Source organism: Thunnus thynnus, chromosome 8, assembly GCF_963924715.1.
Source record: "Thunnus thynnus chromosome 8, fThuThy2.1, whole genome shotgun sequence".
In the NCBI taxonomy this organism is placed as follows: Eukaryota; Metazoa; Chordata; class Actinopteri; order Scombriformes; family Scombridae; genus Thunnus; species Thunnus thynnus.
In genome coordinates this window covers 27,863,546-27,882,594 of record NC_089524.1, presented here as the reverse complement: position 1 = coordinate 27,882,594, position 19,049 = coordinate 27,863,546, and the positions used below count along the sequence as shown (strand labels likewise).

The 19,049-nt window shown below is 38.3% G+C and overlaps 1 protein-coding gene across 1 annotated transcript in view; it reads right to left on the bottom strand.

Annotated features, from left to right (window-relative positions):
• oca2 (oculocutaneous albinism II) overlaps positions 1-11,978 on the bottom strand; it is a 43,203-nt gene extending 31,225 nt beyond the window's left edge. Inside the window, 11 exon segments of the mRNA XM_067597744.1 lie at positions 587-658; positions 4,077-4,115; positions 4,117-4,231; positions 4,682-4,764; positions 4,853-4,867; positions 4,869-5,011; positions 5,149-5,221; positions 6,198-6,255; positions 6,646-6,843; positions 7,747-7,842; positions 11,733-11,978. Of these exon segments, the coding sequence (XP_067453845.1) occupies positions 587-658; positions 4,077-4,115; positions 4,117-4,231; positions 4,682-4,764; positions 4,853-4,867; positions 4,869-5,011; positions 5,149-5,221; positions 6,198-6,255; positions 6,646-6,843; positions 7,747-7,842; positions 11,733-11,974 (1,134 nt within the window). The 5' untranslated portion in view covers positions 11,975-11,978.
• Between the last annotated feature and the right edge of the window lie 7,071 nt (positions 11,979-19,049).

The following is a 19,049-nucleotide window of genomic DNA, read 5'->3' as shown; positions in this document are numbered from 1 at the left end:
AATAAAGGATCTTTTTGCATTTGTTACTGGCCTTTCTTTTCCAGAATATTTTGTTGTAACTTTTTCCAAGATAAAGAACTAACAACTTCTTTATTCTGTGTTTCTGACTTTAAAACTTGGCCTGATAAATGGGAAAAGGAGCTTCTGGCAAGTATGTTAGCACAGGAGGACATAACAAACACCACAAACTATAAATTTCTCTGTTGACAAAGAGGAAGTCTAACTGGCCTGATTGAAATTGTAGCCATTTTGAATCCCTTGGGAAACTCTACCAGGAAGAAGGTATCATTTAACATGATTTATCATTCACTACTCTTCACTGAAAAAGTTGTATTGGATGTAGTAAGCATATGGATGGATATTTTTACAGTTTAATATAATGTTATTTGGCTCATACCACTCACTACCAATCAGGCCAAGGTAGCTAAGAAACTAGCAGCTAATTTCAAGCTGCTGTTCCTTAAAATTGCTGGAAGATTGCCAACTTATATTTTAACAAAAATGCAGTGTTTAGCTGAGCTAAGTTGCTCCAGGCATTAATCATTAATTTACAACTCACTAAAATATAAGAGTGAATGAGACTTACATCACCAATGATAGCCAGAGCAGCTAATGCTGCCAAAGATCCCAGCATGGCCGCCAAAGTGCGATGCACGATCTGAAAATTCAGAGAAACAAGAAAAATAAAATGTAATGCCTCTGAACTGAGGCAAGCTACAGTATCTAAATATTATAACACAGTATAAATATAGGTACAAGCAATCTTATTCACTCTCTCACACTCGCACACATACATCAAAATACACTCTTCACACTAACTGAACAATCATTTTCAAACAGGCGTAAAAGCCACATTGAGTCAAATATTCTCCATTTACATCCACCCTACAGCCTCAAGAAGAGATTTGGTTGAAGGCTGCTGTGTCGTGGTTTTTAATGCGGTTTGAGAGGAAGCTGCAGTCAACATTGTTCCAGCAGACTGAATGTGAATGCCCTGATCAGACAAAGGTCACAAAAGAATAGTAGCTACAGTAGGACTCATTGGCTTCTCGGTTCTTGTCCTGGCCTAGACCTTTTGTTTGTTTTGGGCCTCCATGAGGCTTTTAACAATGTAGATAATGTTACAGCTTTGAATCAGTTGGTGTTTTACTCTCAAGTCAGGACTCATTGGGATCTAAAACTCTAGCCCTCAGTGCTCAGAGATGCCCTTTGGGGTTCCCCAGGGGTTAGCTTTAGGACCAGTTCAATTCTCTTTTTACCTCACACACCTTTACACCTTATACACAGACGTAATTTAAAGAGATGTACTGATATAAACAAATTATTCTCAAATCATGTCAACAGTTGCAATAACGGGAAAGAAAATCTTGTTGAGACTCATGCTCCATCAAGCCTGTGATACTCTGTCATTTAACTCTATGTGAAATATCAAGAAATGCAAAATTTCTGTGAGATATTACAGTCCAATCGTTGGTGCTGTTAAGAGTCGCTCTCCTCCACTAGGTTCCCTCCCCACACTCATGTATGATGCATCCCATTATTAAAAATTGAGGCCTGTGATAAGCATGAACATGTTATCAGAAAGCAGAGCTGCTCCTCTGACATTTATGCCCTCACAATGAATTGCAGAAAAGCAGGTCACTTCATGTATATTGGCAGATGCTGAGGTTGTTCCTGATGTTAACCCTTGAGTTTTAGGAATAAATACTGGTTTGTCCTCAAACCTTTTCATTTAGATCAAAGAAAAGTATTCATGGCCAAACAAAAACCTGTTCATCACAAATAATTAATGCCTGACACCATGATAAAATAACTTACAGCACCAGTCCAAAATAAGAAGCCATCATGTAGTCAACAGACAACATTAAGGTAAGAGAACTGGAGGTTAATGCATGCATAGAGTAGTAGTGAAACAATCAAACTACAAGGACTGATGAGTTGAAGTCAAAATCAAGACAGGGTTAATAAGGAAGTGTTGAGGAAAGAAAAATATCTAATTATATCTATTGTGGCAGAAAAAAATATTGTCATTTATAAAAGAGATATTTTGATGAGAACACAGTCACCTGCCTTTAATGCATATTGAACTTGCTGAACTACTCAGCACTAAACTGGGTGTCGTCACTCATGATGAGTAATAAGTCCATCTACAGACTTTCAGAAAGTTATTTTTGTCTGAATACATTATGCTCTGATAAAGAACAAAAGCATCCGTGTTTTCTGCCTCCGCCTTCGTTAAAGACAACAAAAGGATTCTTTAGACCTCTGTAAAAACATTTCACTGAAATGCCCATTAAAAATAAGAAAATTGGTGTCCAATTACCATATCCCTTTATTTGAACTTATCATACAGAAAATCACAATATCCTAAATGTGAGAGAAAATGTATGTGCTCAGTCATTAAGAGGATTGTGTCAGGTTCTTATCAGACTAAGGTCTAATGGAGGAAAATAAATCTTCTCTACAGAGGAGTGAGACGTTCTCAAATGGAGGCCTGATAGAGCTAGAGCTAGTCAGATGACATCTTGCTGATGTCTGAATAGCCACGTATGTGTGTATGCTCTTCTACTTTAGAGGCATTCTTCGCACTTTCAATTACAGCCTCTGCAAGCAGACCTGTCAGTTACAGAAATGACACAGGAGTGTGTGTGCTGAGCGTAACTGTACTGTCATCTCTCACAGCCCGCTGTTGACTTTCACATCATAGTATTGCCCCTGCCGGTACAGCTTAGTGAGTTCACACCTTGTCGCTTTCAAGGAGATTAGCCTGTCCAATTAAAAGCAAACACTGTCTGGAAATTAATAAAAATTACACATGTATGTCCAGGGAACACAAATCTCAACAAGTCTGTAAAATGAGAAGCTAGTGTGCAACACATCAAAATAATGAGAGCTAATACGTGGGAAATTAATGATTATTTATTATCTAATAAGTCATTAATCAAAATAGAATAATTATCAACTAATTGATAATCAATTACTTTTTACATGTTAGTTCAGAATATTAGTTAAGAAATTGCATTATGTAAACATAAGCATTTAAGCAAATTGATGATTTTGCTTGCAAACCTGACTACTAAAAAAATATAAATGGAATGATGATTTAAAATCAACTAATTACTGATCAGTATTTTAAAGTTTAGTAGTATTCTAGTATTATAGTATTATGAAATATGGCATAGTAGTAGTTATAGTGTAATATTTTATAGTATAATTGTATTCTGTGCTATGTTGCTCAGTCCATGTAATGCTGCTTTGTTCATGTCATATCATGAGATAAATGGTAGAAATGGGAAACATTCCCATGTTTTTGACATGCAGGGATTCATATCATTGCACAATTCAAGACGGTGTATGACTGCAAAGGTAGTAGTGTTAGCACAATACCAGGACCCTGAAACTGGATCAGCTAAATGGAATCAATGCATCATTAATATAATTATTTACAATTTTGCTTTTCCTACTGTGACATGTAAAAATGTCCCCTGTGAAAAAGACATGTAGTATTAAGCGCCAAGTTGGATATATCAGCAGCTTTCAGAAAAATCTGAGTTTCTTAGTCGTTTGACATGAACGCTAGTCAGAAACTAGTATTTACTCCGATATAACAATGAGAGTCCACTCTGTTTGAAATTGAGGACCCATATTTGTTAAAAAATTACTATTAATTTTGAGAGGGAGGGAATTAAGAGAGATCTGCCACCATTATGACTGTAAACTGCATAAAACATGAAACTTAAACAGGCATAGCAACAGTAATTATGGGGGGACTTAATGAAGGCGCAGTTGTCCTGCCCTAACAGGTGCAACAAAAACAAAGGGATGAGGGAGCTGTCAATCAAGCACAGTTTTGCACATGCCCACAATCAGGAGGAGAGGGTTTATTTAAGCAAAGTGAAAAACACCTGTGAGGATGCACTATGGGTATGTACAACCTTTAATTTGTGTTCATTGTTAGAGAAATGTCTGCACAAATGAAAACACAACGTGCCAAATATACAGTACAGCATTGTACTGCACAGATATTGAACACAAACTCACCCAAAGAAGAGCGTAAGCATCACATGGCCATTTACCTCAAAGATAATGAGAACATAGACCCCAGCCAGGATGATTCACAGCGATGGCCACCTGTGTCTCCACACTGACGTAGAGCGACTGGTGGGTCATGGATAATGGCACCACCTCATTATCCTGCAGGAAAGCCTGGATCGTGATGACGATGGGATCACTGTGCGGGAAAGGAAACAGTGTCAAGAGTGAATGTGGCTGTTTTTCCTTTATTGGACATTTGTGATCCTCAGTCTAAAAAGTGCTGTCAGTAATCTGTAATGTAATGTTTCTGTTGTTGAAGTGTAGCAGCAGAGACAAAATAACATGAGAAATTACAATACTGGAGCAGCTAAATGGAATCCAGCCATCATTCATTCATTATTTACACCTGTGCTTTTCCTACTGAGACATGTTAAACTGTCCATACGGACGGCCTATATGATGTGATATTGTAAATCTATCATCTTGTGTACCCATCCTGTACTGCACTCCACTATATCATCAAAGTAGATACTATACACACAGTATGAGTCATTATTTTCCCATTCAAAAAAGCTCCTTCAGCCCTTTACGTTCCATGTTCAAATCAATCTGTTCAACTCAGTGTTTCACACAGTGTTATGAGTACCTGCTGAGCATCTCAAAAGTTTTGGTCAACAGTATCTGGTCACTTCGTTCACCGTGTAGAGGAATGGTCCAATTATGAATCACCTGTTCACAAACAACAGTGATAAATGAGTTGACTTTTCAAAGCCATGAAACGACAAAGATGATAAATGTCTGACATAGAGGCTCTCACCTGCTGAGTCCTCCTCCCTCCGTTGTCCCGGCTGCTCAGTCTGCTCCACCTGGATCAGGATATATTCCTGGTCAGTGAGGTCAATCATCCCTCCTGTGAAAGGCCCTCCCACCTGTAGCTTTAGCAAAGCATTGTCCCGGAAATCTGTCAGATTCATTGCTGTTGGACACAGACCGTCAAGAGAAAAATGTGAACGATGAATGTATTTGTGTGTGTTGTAAAACGGAGAGCAGCACAGCAGATAGGAACAGATATAGTATTCATGAAAATGACAAAGATGCAGTACGAAAGGATACAGAAACTGTCTGTTGAAGACACGGCCAACATCCTCCAGGGGTTGTCTCGATCTGGGTACATGCTGAAGAAAAGCTGAAAACCAAATGCATTCAAAAACTTATTATTCACTCAGTCCACACAGTTCATGCCAAATCTATTAAGACACTGAGGAAAAAGAACATATAAGCAATATGCTGCTCTCTGTGTACTGTAAACTACAGATTCTATTCTGAAGCTTTTGTTAATGGGTTTGTTTGTTTTTTTAATCTACAAAGATTAATGGTGTTTATTCTAAATGGATTGTTGTCTCCTATGTTCAGTTAACACGTTATACGTAGAGAAGTTGGCTTGCTAAACCACAGATAATAGTGGCAGAGTTCGGTAAAAAGTATGTATGTATGTATGAGACAGTGCTGACTAATATTATGAGACAGCGCTAACTTATATTTCTTTAATTTCAGCCAGTTTTGACTGTTGCATCAGCTTCATCATTTTAGGAGGTTTTACATGCTGAGAATATTTCTTGATGTATTATATCTTGGTGCAGTTACTTTACAGAGCCTTGTGGTGTGAGGTTGCCAGCAAACCAGCCGGAGATGGTGCACAGATATACTGAGCTAATATGTTGTTCTTTCAGTGTGTAAGTCCACCATTTCTAGATCTAAAGTGTTTATTAATGTGATTTAAAGGTGTTGATAGGTGTAATTTTGAACTTTGGACAGAGCCAGGCTAGCTGTCTCCCCCTTTCTACAGTCTTTATGTTAAGCTAAGCTAACCGTCTCCTAGCTATAGCTTCATATTTAATGGATTTGAGAGTGGTATCAATCTTATTTCACTGTCAGAAAGAAGGTAAATAAGTTTATTTCCCAAAATATTGAGCTATGCTTTTAATAGGAATGAACAAATAATGAAAATTAGTTGATAAAAAATGGAATTTGCAGATTTTGTGAGCCCAAGCTCAAGTTAATTCTCAGGTTGTTTGTTTTTTACAGTATCCTTTTGTCTTATTGTACCAGTAGTGTCAGTTATTGTAGAGGACGCTGTCAATATGGTAGACTCATCTACTTACACTGCAGAGCACTACTATAGTAAACATAGTGGCAATTTTGGAGGCTCTGAAGCAGCATCTGAAAAAACAAGAAAAGATCATTTACATATTATGAAAAAGAACAGTGCTCAGTAATATACTGTATACCAGTGGTTCCCAACGTAAAGGTCAGGACCCCCACAAGGGGTCACAAGATGAAGCTTAAGGGTCCCGAGATGATTATCATTGTAGGAGATAATAAAAAGAAAATATTTCCTTTTTCATGTTAAATATGGTATTTTTTTTTCCTCTTCCCACCACTAAAAGAGTTTTTTCACAACTCATTGACGAGGGATCGCAAGTGGACATGGCTTCGTATTGAGGAACACACACAAGGACAAAAGAAAGAAAAGTATATAAAATATTCCAGTCAGTCATAATGTTCCACTGCCAACACAAGACCTCATCTGACAGGGAAGAGGGGTCTCACCTCATACTACTGGTGAGTTTGAAGCTGAGGTTGAGGTTGTCCAGAGGGTCGCTCTTCTCTGAAGAGCTGGAGCGAGTCAGGGAGAGGCTGGTGACCTCACTGCCCAGCCGGTACCTCCTCTCCAGGTCCAGGGAGCTGTTGTCCCAGGGCTCTTCCCCTCCAACGAAGCTGGGGTCATGTAGGGTCATGTAGGTTATACTAGAAAAGAATAACTACTATCAGCATTCTGGCATTGACTACTATAGTTTCAGTGATAGAAACAGACACTACATTGGCATGAAGGACACCAGCTGTGAATGTAAGCTCTAAAATTAAAAATGTTCCTAATACTGAGCAGCAAATATATGTCTGTAAAATGGAGTCAATCTATAATCACAGTTTCATTACATGCATTGTACTGTCAATCAAATCAGCGTAAGAAGGGTTGTACAATCATGTTATGTGTTGAACCATTTCATTAAACAGCAATGTTAGCATGTCATCCTGTTTCATGACTAACATAAATGCAAAACAGATAATCCCCCTTTCTTCTGGAAAAAAAGATCCAGTCAATAGATAACCCAAATGAAATACAAGTAACAATATGGATCAATAAGTTTTACAAATACACACATCCAGATAATGTAGCCCCCAATTCAATATCAAATAAATAAATAAGACATTATGAAATAAAGCATGTAAAATGTGTAAATGGGCCAATATATTGTAAAATAATTATAACTCAAGTTATTATGAAATGTTATGTCATCATTCTTATTTTATTGTGTTTATTTACAGCAGCAGCCTCTAATTGGTTAATTCAGAATTACTTTGGTGTTGTTGTTGCTCTAGCTAACGGGAGCTAAATAGCTAAACTGGGTGGCAGTTGTTTTAGCTTGCTTGCTAAAATGGACAATTTTTAAAATAAAAAAAATGAACAATGAAATCACATTCATGAGTTGAGTTTGTATACTTCTGACTCAATTCTAATTGGTTAATTTATATATTGTACATATTTATTCATATGATTTTTTATTTCATGAGGTCTCATTTATTTATTTAATATTGACCACTTTGGGGCTCCATATCAGATCTATAATCTAAAGCTGAGGATTTACTCACCTGTCATCTTGAGAGAATCTCAGCAGAGGCGATCTCTCTGAAAGGTTGGCTGAATTTGTTTTTCCTCTGAGAATATTAACCATGCTGAAACTGTGCCTGAAAAAAATGCAATGGAATACAATAAGTTAAAAAAAGGCTTCTCAAAAACTGAAAAATAGAGTTTGCATGAACTTTGGCCCCAATAGAAAAGCCCTCGGCTGTCAGCTCACAGCCATCAGTGACTGGTTAAAGACCCTTTGTAACCTGCAGGTGGCAGAAAGGTGGGTGAGCAGCTGGTGACTCGAAACCTCAGGAGATCATTAAAGTGTCTTTTGTCACGCTGCTGCTGCACTGTATCCCTTAGGCTCCTGGAGACTGCCGCCCTCAAGAGCATCACAGCTGGGTTTCAACCAACAATCACATCCGTGCACATGCACACACATACACTTGTCTTCAACTCATAAGATAAATGCTCACACTCACACATGTAAAGCTGGTGCTGGTGAACATAATTTTCTTACATTAAAGTATCAAAAAATCAGCTCCAGTGAAGTTCTCTGCCATATAAATTATTATCTTTTACTTAACATTAAAAAAATACACCAATCCACTGTTTCATCAGGCCCACAGTCATCTCAGCAATTACTTAGACAACATAAGAGACGTCATGAGAATAGTTATGTAATGAAACACCTACCCACTGAGCCAAAACTGTTAGATGGAAATCTTTTTGAAAATTAAAGGCCCCCCACCGCTAATCTTGTAATCTTGAAGGGTTTTTACCCTCTGCCTGTCAAAATGGCTGGCTGCTTTAACGCAGGCCATGCACTCGATTCACAACTCGATTGAAGCATTTTTGTTTCATATTCTTAATAATTTTTAAGTAATGTGGGTTAATTATTGTATTTTTCTTAGGAAATGACATTGGCTGTAACACAGTTTTATAACAAAACATGTTTTTTATTGACCTCTAGTCAACCTGTTATATAAAGGAGATAATTCAGTTATTTATAATGTCTTGCTTGTGTTGTTTCTGTCAAGTCTGGCGGGTGTTACCAAACTCACCCCAGACAGCAGACAGTTGGATGCTTTGAATCACTGGCAAGGGTGTTGGATAAAGGAGTAGATTACATTAGAGAAGTCTGCCGCATTAATCCTCTTCCATACTCTTATACAACTATAAAGAGATTTACTGCATGTCTACAAATGTTTTCTCCCCTTGTCTTGCCCTGACACTTGGCAGGGAGACTGCATGGTCGCATTTTAAAGGGGAGGATATTGAGCCAAAGACAGAACATAAACGGAAGCTGAAATTAGAAGGAATTTTACAGCCGTCTTTTCAGGACACCTACAAGAGCCAGTCACTGTGATATTGACCATTAGAAAATAAGTAATATATTATGTTTATTACAGGAGTCCATTTTCCATTCCATAAAAACTTTTACCAACTTACTACTTTATCTCCTGCAAAAAATCTACTTTTGGTTATCTTGCCTTATTAGGGTGCTATTGGAGGTTGTTTCCACTTTCTTCATAGACAATGCATTAATTAGTCATCATGTGACTTTAAACCTGTATTAACTGATTTTTTGGCCTCTTGAGGGCAGTAAACAAGCTGCAAACACAATACTGACATATTATCACCATAGACTGTATACAGAGATGGACTTCACCCAATGGTTTGCATTGGAGCCGGTTCGTGCTAACAGGGTAGGTATCATAATCAAGTAACATTAAACTTACTGAAATATCCCTGAGACAGGAGAGCAGCAGGTGAGCAAACTGTCAGTCACAGCTATCAATCAACGCCCACAGGGCAGACATCAAAGCTACTAAAGGTGTTCAAAGTTTATTAATGGAGCAATTATTTCCAAAATGACCACAAGCACACTTATTAAAGGGCCTAAATTTAGTGATTGATACCATAATGACTCGTTGAAAGAAATGATTGACTTGAAACTTTAAGAGAGAAATTGGCCCTTTTAAAGCCAGCATCTACATGTAGCATCTGTGGGTGGCGTTGCACTTTAAGGTACTTCTACATTGGCTTCAGCCTCAAACTGTGGTAGTTGTTGCTTTATTATCACCTTTGAAGTTAATATGACAAACCTGTTAGCAGTTGCTTATTTACACATGTGACTGTACTTTTAGCTAAGTTTAGCTCTCCACCAACTCCTGAGGGAAATATCTGTCTCTTTAGCTACTAAACACTCTACCATGTTCACTAGGTAGTCGCTAACTTTGTCTGTCTGCCGTTTAGTGCTGGACAGGTAGTGTTCAGTGGCTTTATCAGAGCATGTTGGCAGAAATGGCCCATTGAGAGCTGTGACACTGAATCAAAACAGTAACTTTGTGGGAGCTGAAAGAAGCTAAAACGGTCTGTAGAGCTAAGTAGAACTACAGTTAGGTTATATTTCTCCGTGTGTATGAGCCATTGTTTATATAAAAATATTGATTATAGATTCTGTAAATAATTGTTCAACAAAAATGTTACATCAACCTAATTTGCGTTTTTAAGTAACCTCTATTACACTTCACCTTGCCTATTTGGTCTGTGTTCAAACATGTGCTTAAAGTGCCAGACAGACAACCTAACAGCTACCAACACTGCAGCATTCTTTCTACTGAGGTATGATCTTCTCAGCCGGAAAATACTATCAGCATGTCAGAAGTAATCATGTTCAAATATTTAACGGTAGAGCTTCCCCACAGCTCTCATTAAGCAAGAAACTACTGTACATGCAGCAGGTGAACAAGTGTAGCTCTTAGAGGAACCTTTATAGACTCAAAATGAGCTTGTTTACCCTGTCTGTTAAAGTAACCATCAATTATCCTCTTTATGATTGTGCATCACAATAAGAATTAGAAGAATTGTTTGTTTGTAAGACCACACTGAAGGTTCTTGCTGAGTGTTTAATCACTTTTCCCAACTCATATCTCTCAAGCTGGTCCTGAGTTTTGTACCGTCAACCTTCTGGCAACAAGCCTGTACATGGATGCTTGTCCAACATCATGACAAACCATATGTTTTCTAAGTTTTTCAGTTGTCCAACTGTGTCATCTTTTGTTGTAGCTCTTTACATTATGTTATTTATTTGTTACTGAATCCATTTCTTACTTACTGTGTTTGTCCTGAAACTTCATCTATGAGTTTATTGTGTGCACAGTTTTTACTGTTGAACCTGACCTACCACAGGAACTGTGCAGGAGACACAAAGGTATCAGCTGTAGTGCACTCTTCGTCATGTGCAACTTTGACTTTGTGCATGAAGCAAAAAATTCCCCAGTTTAATCCTAATAACGTCACAGCCATGGGCTTGAGATTAGCACCCCCCTGAGTGACTGAGATACACACCCACAGCCACACACACTTAAGTCTCTGTGTGTGTGAACGTTCATACTTCACGAGAAAATTCCAGTGTTTTCCACATATGTTCATACATCCTCTGGAAGATTTAACCAACAGGGCGTGCGTAATGTGATTCTGCACGTGTGCTTCCAATTCTTCACAATGTTGTTATACCTTAACTCCAAATAACCCAGTGAGAAAAGAAAATGAGTGCTAATCTCTTTCCAAACTAGGACTAGGGCCTTTAACACAAATTTTAAACCTACATTTTTTTGGCCACTTGGGGGCAGTGATTTTGTCACCTTTTAAGTTGGTATGGAAAACTTGTTTGCAAACATTTGCCTATTTACACGTTCAGCAGATTTGGAGCAACATTATCATTCACCTAATGAATTAAAATACAACATTCACTGTCCTTCTAGCTCAGTTTTGCTCTCCACCCTCTCCATGAGGGAAATATCTGGCTTTGAGTTCACACTTAGTGTACACTGAGTTTATCTGAGCTTTTCCCCAAAAACAGCAATCTATATGAGAGCTGAGAAAGTGAATCAAAACAGTAAAGTTACCAATAAAAAAAAACAAAAAAAAAAACAATGTACTGAAAGACGCTAAAAGGCTCCATAGATATTTAAGGAAGAGGAAGTTTAAGAAGGCTTACCCATCCTCTTGTCGTACAGGGACAAAGCCCTCAGTATGGATGACGCACTGTCCCGAGGGCAGAACTGCAGACTGCTGCAGCTTCTGGGTTTCTCTCCTCTCTGAGATGCCCTGCAGCAGACGCAGCTCTCCAAAGTTCCCTGCGACAGCCTCCGGAGACCTCAGGCTGTTCCTGCCCTGATGGCCCTGCGCTGACGCCTGAGACATCTCAATCTCCAGGTTGCTTTTGTTCTCCAAATACATGGTGAGACCGCTGGAGGGAATAAGGAAGCAGTGTTTTGTTAGATATCATGAAATAGCTATATTCAGTTTACAGTTAAACCTGCAATAATTCAGAAATAAGGTGTAAACTCAACACTGACATATTGTCACTTTTTAAGTTGATATAGCGAACGTGTTAGCAGACAGTTGCCTATTTACGCATCCAACAGGTTCTGATAGAAATTCTGATAGATTTGTATTGTTTGACAGTTTAAGTTGTTGTCATAGGGTTCCCAAAGCCTCCAAAACATGATTCAGACAGGTAATGATATGGTAATATTAAGCTTTATTTGCAATGAACATGTTATTTTGTGACTTTACACTGAATTTCTCACATTATGTGTGATTTGAGGTTGATGTATATGAAATGTAAACAACTGAGCCTAAGGCCGTATTCAGACCAAATCAGGTGGTGCGGCAAAAACGCCAGTCATCCCCCTTCATTTGAATGGGGGTAGTGCATTTCGGCTGTGATGTTGAGTGTTGGTAGCTGCCTGCAGCCAGAAGTTGAGACAGAGTCAATTTTTGGAGAAACGCAACCTGACGTCACTTTGGCTGAAGGCTGCGGTGGCCAATCACAGCCGGAGATCAGACTGATCAGAGCTGTATAACTCTGCCATGAGGGAGTACAAAGACATTACTCGGAGGAGGGGAGGACATTTCTCTTAGTTTGATAATGTTAAAAGTAAAGTCAAGCTTTTCTATCGGCTTCCAATCATTTTAAAAAAGACGAGAGAAAAAGTGAAAGAGAAGCTGTGATCAAGCGAGCTGAAGAGTGAATAAAGAGAGGGAACGGTGAGAAAGCCGGTGAATCAGATCAATAAAATGTTATTTTCTGATTGTTTCACAGCAGTTACATTTCAGAGTACAAATAAACACGCCCGCACCCCCACACGCCTTCGCTCAACCCTGCACCACCTGATTTGGTCTGAATACGGCCTAATTCGCTATGACAAGGTGAGTCAACTCACAGATTTAAGATGTAGAAAGGTCAGACAGGTCAGAGACTGCTAGGTTTCCTGGAAAACTTAAATCCTCAGGCTGTACTTTTAGAAAAAAATGTCCTTTTATTTTATTTTCTCTGTTGCTTATTTTGTATGTCTCTGAGTGATCTGAAAGCCGTGCAATTCTAAATATTCTGTACCTGCTTCAGCTGCTGGTAGGATTTTTTTGTGGCTAAATAGTTTTTAAGAAAATGATAATGAAATGATTTGCAGTCTTTCTGCAAATGCAAGCTCAAAGTGGGAGGTATGTGTGAGTGTGTCTGTGGAGCGGGGGAGTCAGGGAGCAGGCTAAGCCAGACTTCGTAAGAAAAAGGTCAGAGGTTCAGAGGGAATATTTGAAAATAATTTGTGAAAATGCCAAATGACATTAGCGGAGTACATTAGTATTCATTTGGAGTTATGTCTCTGGCATCCTGATGAATGTAAGTCCACTATTGACTCTCCTTTTAGCTCTGTTTTGTTCTCCACCAACACCTGAGGGAAATATCTGGCTCTTTAGCTACTAACAGCTCAGCTATACTCATTAGCTAGTCGCTAACTGTCTCTGTGGCTTGGCACTGGTTGGTTTTTAGAGCTGAGAGTGAATCAAAACAGTGAATTCAAAAAAACCAAAACAACAAGCTTAAAGACACTATAATAGCTTGGTAGAAGAAAGAGGAATCACAGAGTCAGGTGGTGAATTTCTGTGATTCTGTCACCACAAGCACCTTCCTTTTCACATACAAGTAGTCATATGATCCATTGTCAACATGAAAAATATGATTATAGCAGTTTTAAAGTTAGTTTATTTGAATGGCTTAAGTGTGAATTCTGTTATTATATTTTTTACTTAATTAAAATGTCTTTGTTCGCTTAACAAAAATGTGACTTTTATAAGTTTTCTCATCGACTGATTGCAGTTATGTAATCCGTGAGATGAGTTAGAAGCACAAGTCTCTTGTCTTTACATCATTAACGTTCCTTTCACTGGGCAAAAAGGAACAAGTAGCTCTATTGTAGAGCAGAGACCCACCATCCTTTAGTGCTGATGGAGCCACAGGCCATAAAGACTATACAGGTTTTTTTTTCAGTTACCGCAAAGTATAAAGCATATACTGCACGTGTGAAGGTATAGGACCTGGTTACAAATGTACTTTGTCACACAGTAATATAAATTCAACCGTTGTTGTTCCACAGTAACACAGAGGGAAGTTAACTTGCCCTATAACAGCTGAGTGATTCACAGCGCCTATAAGCACAGCATGAGGTCAGTGGATGAGGTCAGCTACAGTAGACTTGTGGTCCATGTTCACACAAAGGCTGCATGAATTCAACCGGATTACTGCTCACATGTGAGTTTACAGGAACTCACATGTGATGTTTGAGCTCTCTGCATTAATACCTCTTTGAGGAGTGAGACTACAGTCCTGTCAAGAGCCGGTACAGGGTCAAACAACTGATCCTTCAAACAATTGCAGCAATATAAAAAAAAACCCTTAAGTGCTTTTCTCTGGTGGAAAGGGAACAAGGAGAGTTTTTTCTGGGCTTGTACCAGACATATTCAGGAAGCCATCAATTATATAGTCATTATAAACCATTTACACATAGTTCTGATTCATAGACACAAAAAACAAAACTCCTCTTAAGTTACTGAATGACGCACAGTTATTCTCAGATTCACATGTAACTTTTTTCTAATTCAAAACACTGTTTGTGTTCTGGTTGCTCATGCCATTTAGTTTTATTCCGTCTCACATAATAGCCTTGTCCAATGCTTGTGACGTGCCTCATCAAAGAGAAGAATGATCCTTTTTACATGACATCCTGCCTGTGGGCTGTGTGAGACTAATAACACAAACCAGTTTTTCCACCCTTGTTCGCAGCAATTAAAAAGTCAAGATGAATGCCTTTAAACAAGTGCAGCAAGACTGAAACTACATCAGATTTAGTTAACCACAATGCTCAACACTACTGTAACAAAAGGATTATACGTGTCAGGTGTGAGCCACATCCCACATTATGAAGGCTTTTTTTTTTCTTTCAATATTCAGTATGAAAATATATAGCATAATACAAAATACAGTGTTTAGGATACAGTAGATATGTCCTCTACCATTTTCGTGAATTTACATATTAGTAGAATGAAAGGGATTTTTACAAAGCTTTTGTACTGTATAGGAGTATTAGGACATAATGCTTAAACTCCTTAAAACAAAGCCCACTAGTGTAATACTGTGGAGCAAATCCACTTCACACAGAATGAAAAGAAACTGAAGCAAATGTCAGCCACTAACTTCTAAATTAAATTCTAAATTTAATTTTGAACAGGAGAGACAGAGATGAAAGTGATCAAACTTACCTTGACAAATGATATGGTGATGATGATGATGATGATGATGATGATGACAATGATGATTGATCAAGTTTGTGATGTTAAAACGATGAACATCCAACAGCAAAATCGCAAGAGATTCACGTTGACAATCCTGATGTTTTCTGCTGACGCTGGTGCAGATATTGGGATTGTTTCTCTGGTTTTTGCTGGTACGTTTGAGCACAAGGGTGTAATTGGAGAAGAGAGAGGTCAAGGTGTTTCTTCTCCTCTCTGGTGCTCCCCAGCAAAGGAGGAAGATGTTCCTGAGCAGTCTGCGTCTAGAGGAGCTCAAGGGTGGTGGGGTGGGGGAGGAGTGGCACAATTTGCTCTCCACTAATAGCAGCTTAACAGAAAACTTTCCCATTCAAACACTCTCTCTCCCCTTCGTACAACCAAACTCTCCACGCTGCTAAGCCGCCTCCCCCCACCACACTGCAAACCCCCTGCACTCCAAATCCACTGATGAAAAGAACTTTTCATCACAGTTTATTCACTAAATAAATACAAGTTTTAGTTCTGAATTGGGGTAAAATTTCACAATTGATGCAATTATAATTTCAAACCAGATTGTATTAAATTCTGATAGATAGACAGTTGAGGGCAGGAAAATTGTCATATAAATATGTTAAAGTTGTTGTCATGTTGTCATAGGGTTCCCAAAGCCTCCTAAACTTGTAAACATGACTCAGATAGGTAATGATATGGTAATATTAAGCATTATTTGCAATGTTATTTTGTGACTTTACACTGAATTTCTCGCATTATGTGTGATTTGAGATTGATTGGGTTGATTTTTCTTGGAGGGAGAGCTGTCAAATGTAAACAACTGAGCCTAACTCGCTATAACAAGGTGAGTCAACTCAGCAGATTTAAAGTGTTGAAAGGTCAGACAGGTCAGAGACAGCGAGGTTTCCTGGAAAACTTAAACCCTCAGGTTGCACTTTTAGAAAAGAACGTCCTTTTTTTGTTCCTCCATTGATTATTTTGTATGACGTCTGGCTGTATCTGCTTCAGCTGCTGGTAGGAATATTTTTGGGCTAAATAGTTTTTTGAAAAATGATAATGACATGATTTTGCAGTCTTTGTGCAAATGTAAGTTTTAAGTGGGAGGTTTGTGTGAGTGTGTCTGTGGGGATTTACCAAGAGTCAGAGGGTCAGAGGGAATGTTCAAAAATAACTTGTGAAAACTGCCTAATTAAAGTTACAATTCCCAATCAAAAAGGTCCCTCTCGTTTTAGAAAGTACTTGTATCGTAAGGTTAAATGTAATAGAGTCTCACATTTGAAATACGGTTACTGATTAGCTACCCATATGACCTTGACTTTAATCAGCAGAGAATGTTAATGTTCAAGCCCAAATCCCCAAAGACCAGAAAGAATGAGTGTAAACCCGAAGCACTTCAGACTTTCCAAATTCATATTTCTGTTGATGCATCAGCGCCAAAAATGTTTTAATTTTATAAAATAGTCAGGAAACACCCAGAGCTAACGCCACAGATGTATGGTTGAATTTAATAACGTGTAATTTTCTTCGTTTTTTGGACTTCCAATCTGGAAAATGTATCTTTAAAAATGCCTGCACCAATCACAGAGACAACTCGAACTGTTAAATTTGTAAAATACAAAAATAAACGTGGATAAAATTTGAGGATTTGGGGGACGCTATTTTAAAAAAATCAGTGAGTGTATCTTTAATTTAATCTCTTAATATATTTGCCTTTGACCCGACACAACTGAGCAGATTAGGATTTGAACATCCTGCCATTCATGAGTAAAGGCCAGTGAACCTGACTAACAGGATCAAAATAATTATAAACTCGCGCCACTAAAACCTTCCCCTATGAAAATTATCTGTCCAGTCAACTGAATCAAATCAGTGACAAAAATATATTTTCATTAACTCTCCTTCCCAAATTAATCTACATGCAGTGATTACTGTCTGGAATTCCAGCATCTACCTGCTTCATTGTCAGAAGGTGTAGAAAGGTCAGACAGGTCAGAAACACAGATGTCAAGGAAAACTTAAACTCCCAGGCTGCATTTTCAGAAAAGAGTGTCGTAATTTTTTTCCATTGCTTATTTTGTATTACATCTCTGAGGGTATTTGGAAGCCACGCAAATCTTAATATATCTGCTTTAGCTGCTGGTATGATTTTTTTTTTTTTTAGGTGCCTAAATAGCATATATAAATGTCAAAACTCTCCCCTATAAAAATGATCTGTGCAGTGAAGTGAATAAAGCCAGCGACAAAAATATATTTTCATCAGCTTTGCTTCCCAAAGTGATCTTTGCAGCCCAGCGATCACTGTGAGATTCCAGCATCTGCCCTCTTCATTCTCAGAAATCAGCAAAGACAATGTTTCCCATTGAGCAGATGGAGTCACCTGGTCTGGACTCACTGTTGCCTGTGACACCAGAAGATGAAAGCTACACAGAGAAGATGTCCAGGGGGGAGACTGCACACGGGTCTTGTGGGCTGATGTGAGATATAGTAAGAAGAACAAAGCAATCACATGTACAAGAAGGAGAGGAGAGCGAGCCAGTGGCTTTGAATGACGTTAGTGTCACTACGGCTCTGTGAGTCCACTGCTATTAATCTCATCCATAACAACAAAGTCATGTGACGTGGGATGACAGAGGACAGAAATAATCATCATCCTGAGGTGAATTTATAGTTCTGAGGGGAAAAAGTGTTGAATGCTGCATGTGCATGAATGCTGGTGGTCATCTAGAGCTGTAGTTACTCCTGTAACTCATAACCCATAAGACTGGATACTAAAGAACTCCTGCAGACATGTTTTAAAACATATAAAAATACTCTGTTTTGACTAATAATTTGTGTCCAAAACCTTTTTAATTCATGAAATTACATCTACTCCTTCTCCCTCATTGAAAAACCTAGAAACTAAGAATATGCAAATATTTTTCATTGAAAAAGTTTAAACTGCTGGATACAAGATATCTCCACTGTAAAGTCCATTCTCAGTGTTTGTGCACTGGGTTTGATTAGATTTTAAAGCCCTTCTAAAGCTCTTCTTTGATTAATAATTTGTATCTGATATAGTTTTTCCGCAAAATATTCCGGTTATAGTCAAAAATTCTTAAAACTACATCTACTCCTTCTACCTCATTGAAAAATACAGAGGCTATGAATTTGTGAATGTGATTGCTTTTAAAAGTTTAACTACTACTACAACTGGACACAGGATGTCTCCAACTTGACTGAAATGTCCAGTCTCAGTATATGTGCACTGGGGGTTTCAAGTTTCTACATTTTATTTGTTATTTATGAAAAGTTTAACAGTCAAAAACTAGCTGGTAAACTAAGCTAATCTGCTTCATCAGGACTGTGTGGCTGCGGTTTGATCCAGTAAGAAAAACAAGTAAAAAACAAAACAAATGCAGAAACATCTCTTTGGGAGTTGCCTTAACTGTTACCTAACTTTAAAGCCATTTATGCATTAAATTGTGAGTTAATGTGCAACCCCATCACTCATAGTAAGTAGTGAAAATGGCAAGAAGTCTTTAAAGAACCAGTGTGTAGGATTTAGTGGCATCTACTGGTGAGATTGCAGATTGCAACCAACTGAATACCCCTCCCCCCACCCATCCCTTCCAACTGTGTAGGAGAACCTGCGGCGGCCAGGAAAATTGCGAAAAACGCGAAAGGCCCTCTCTAGAGGCAGTGTTTGGTTTGTCCT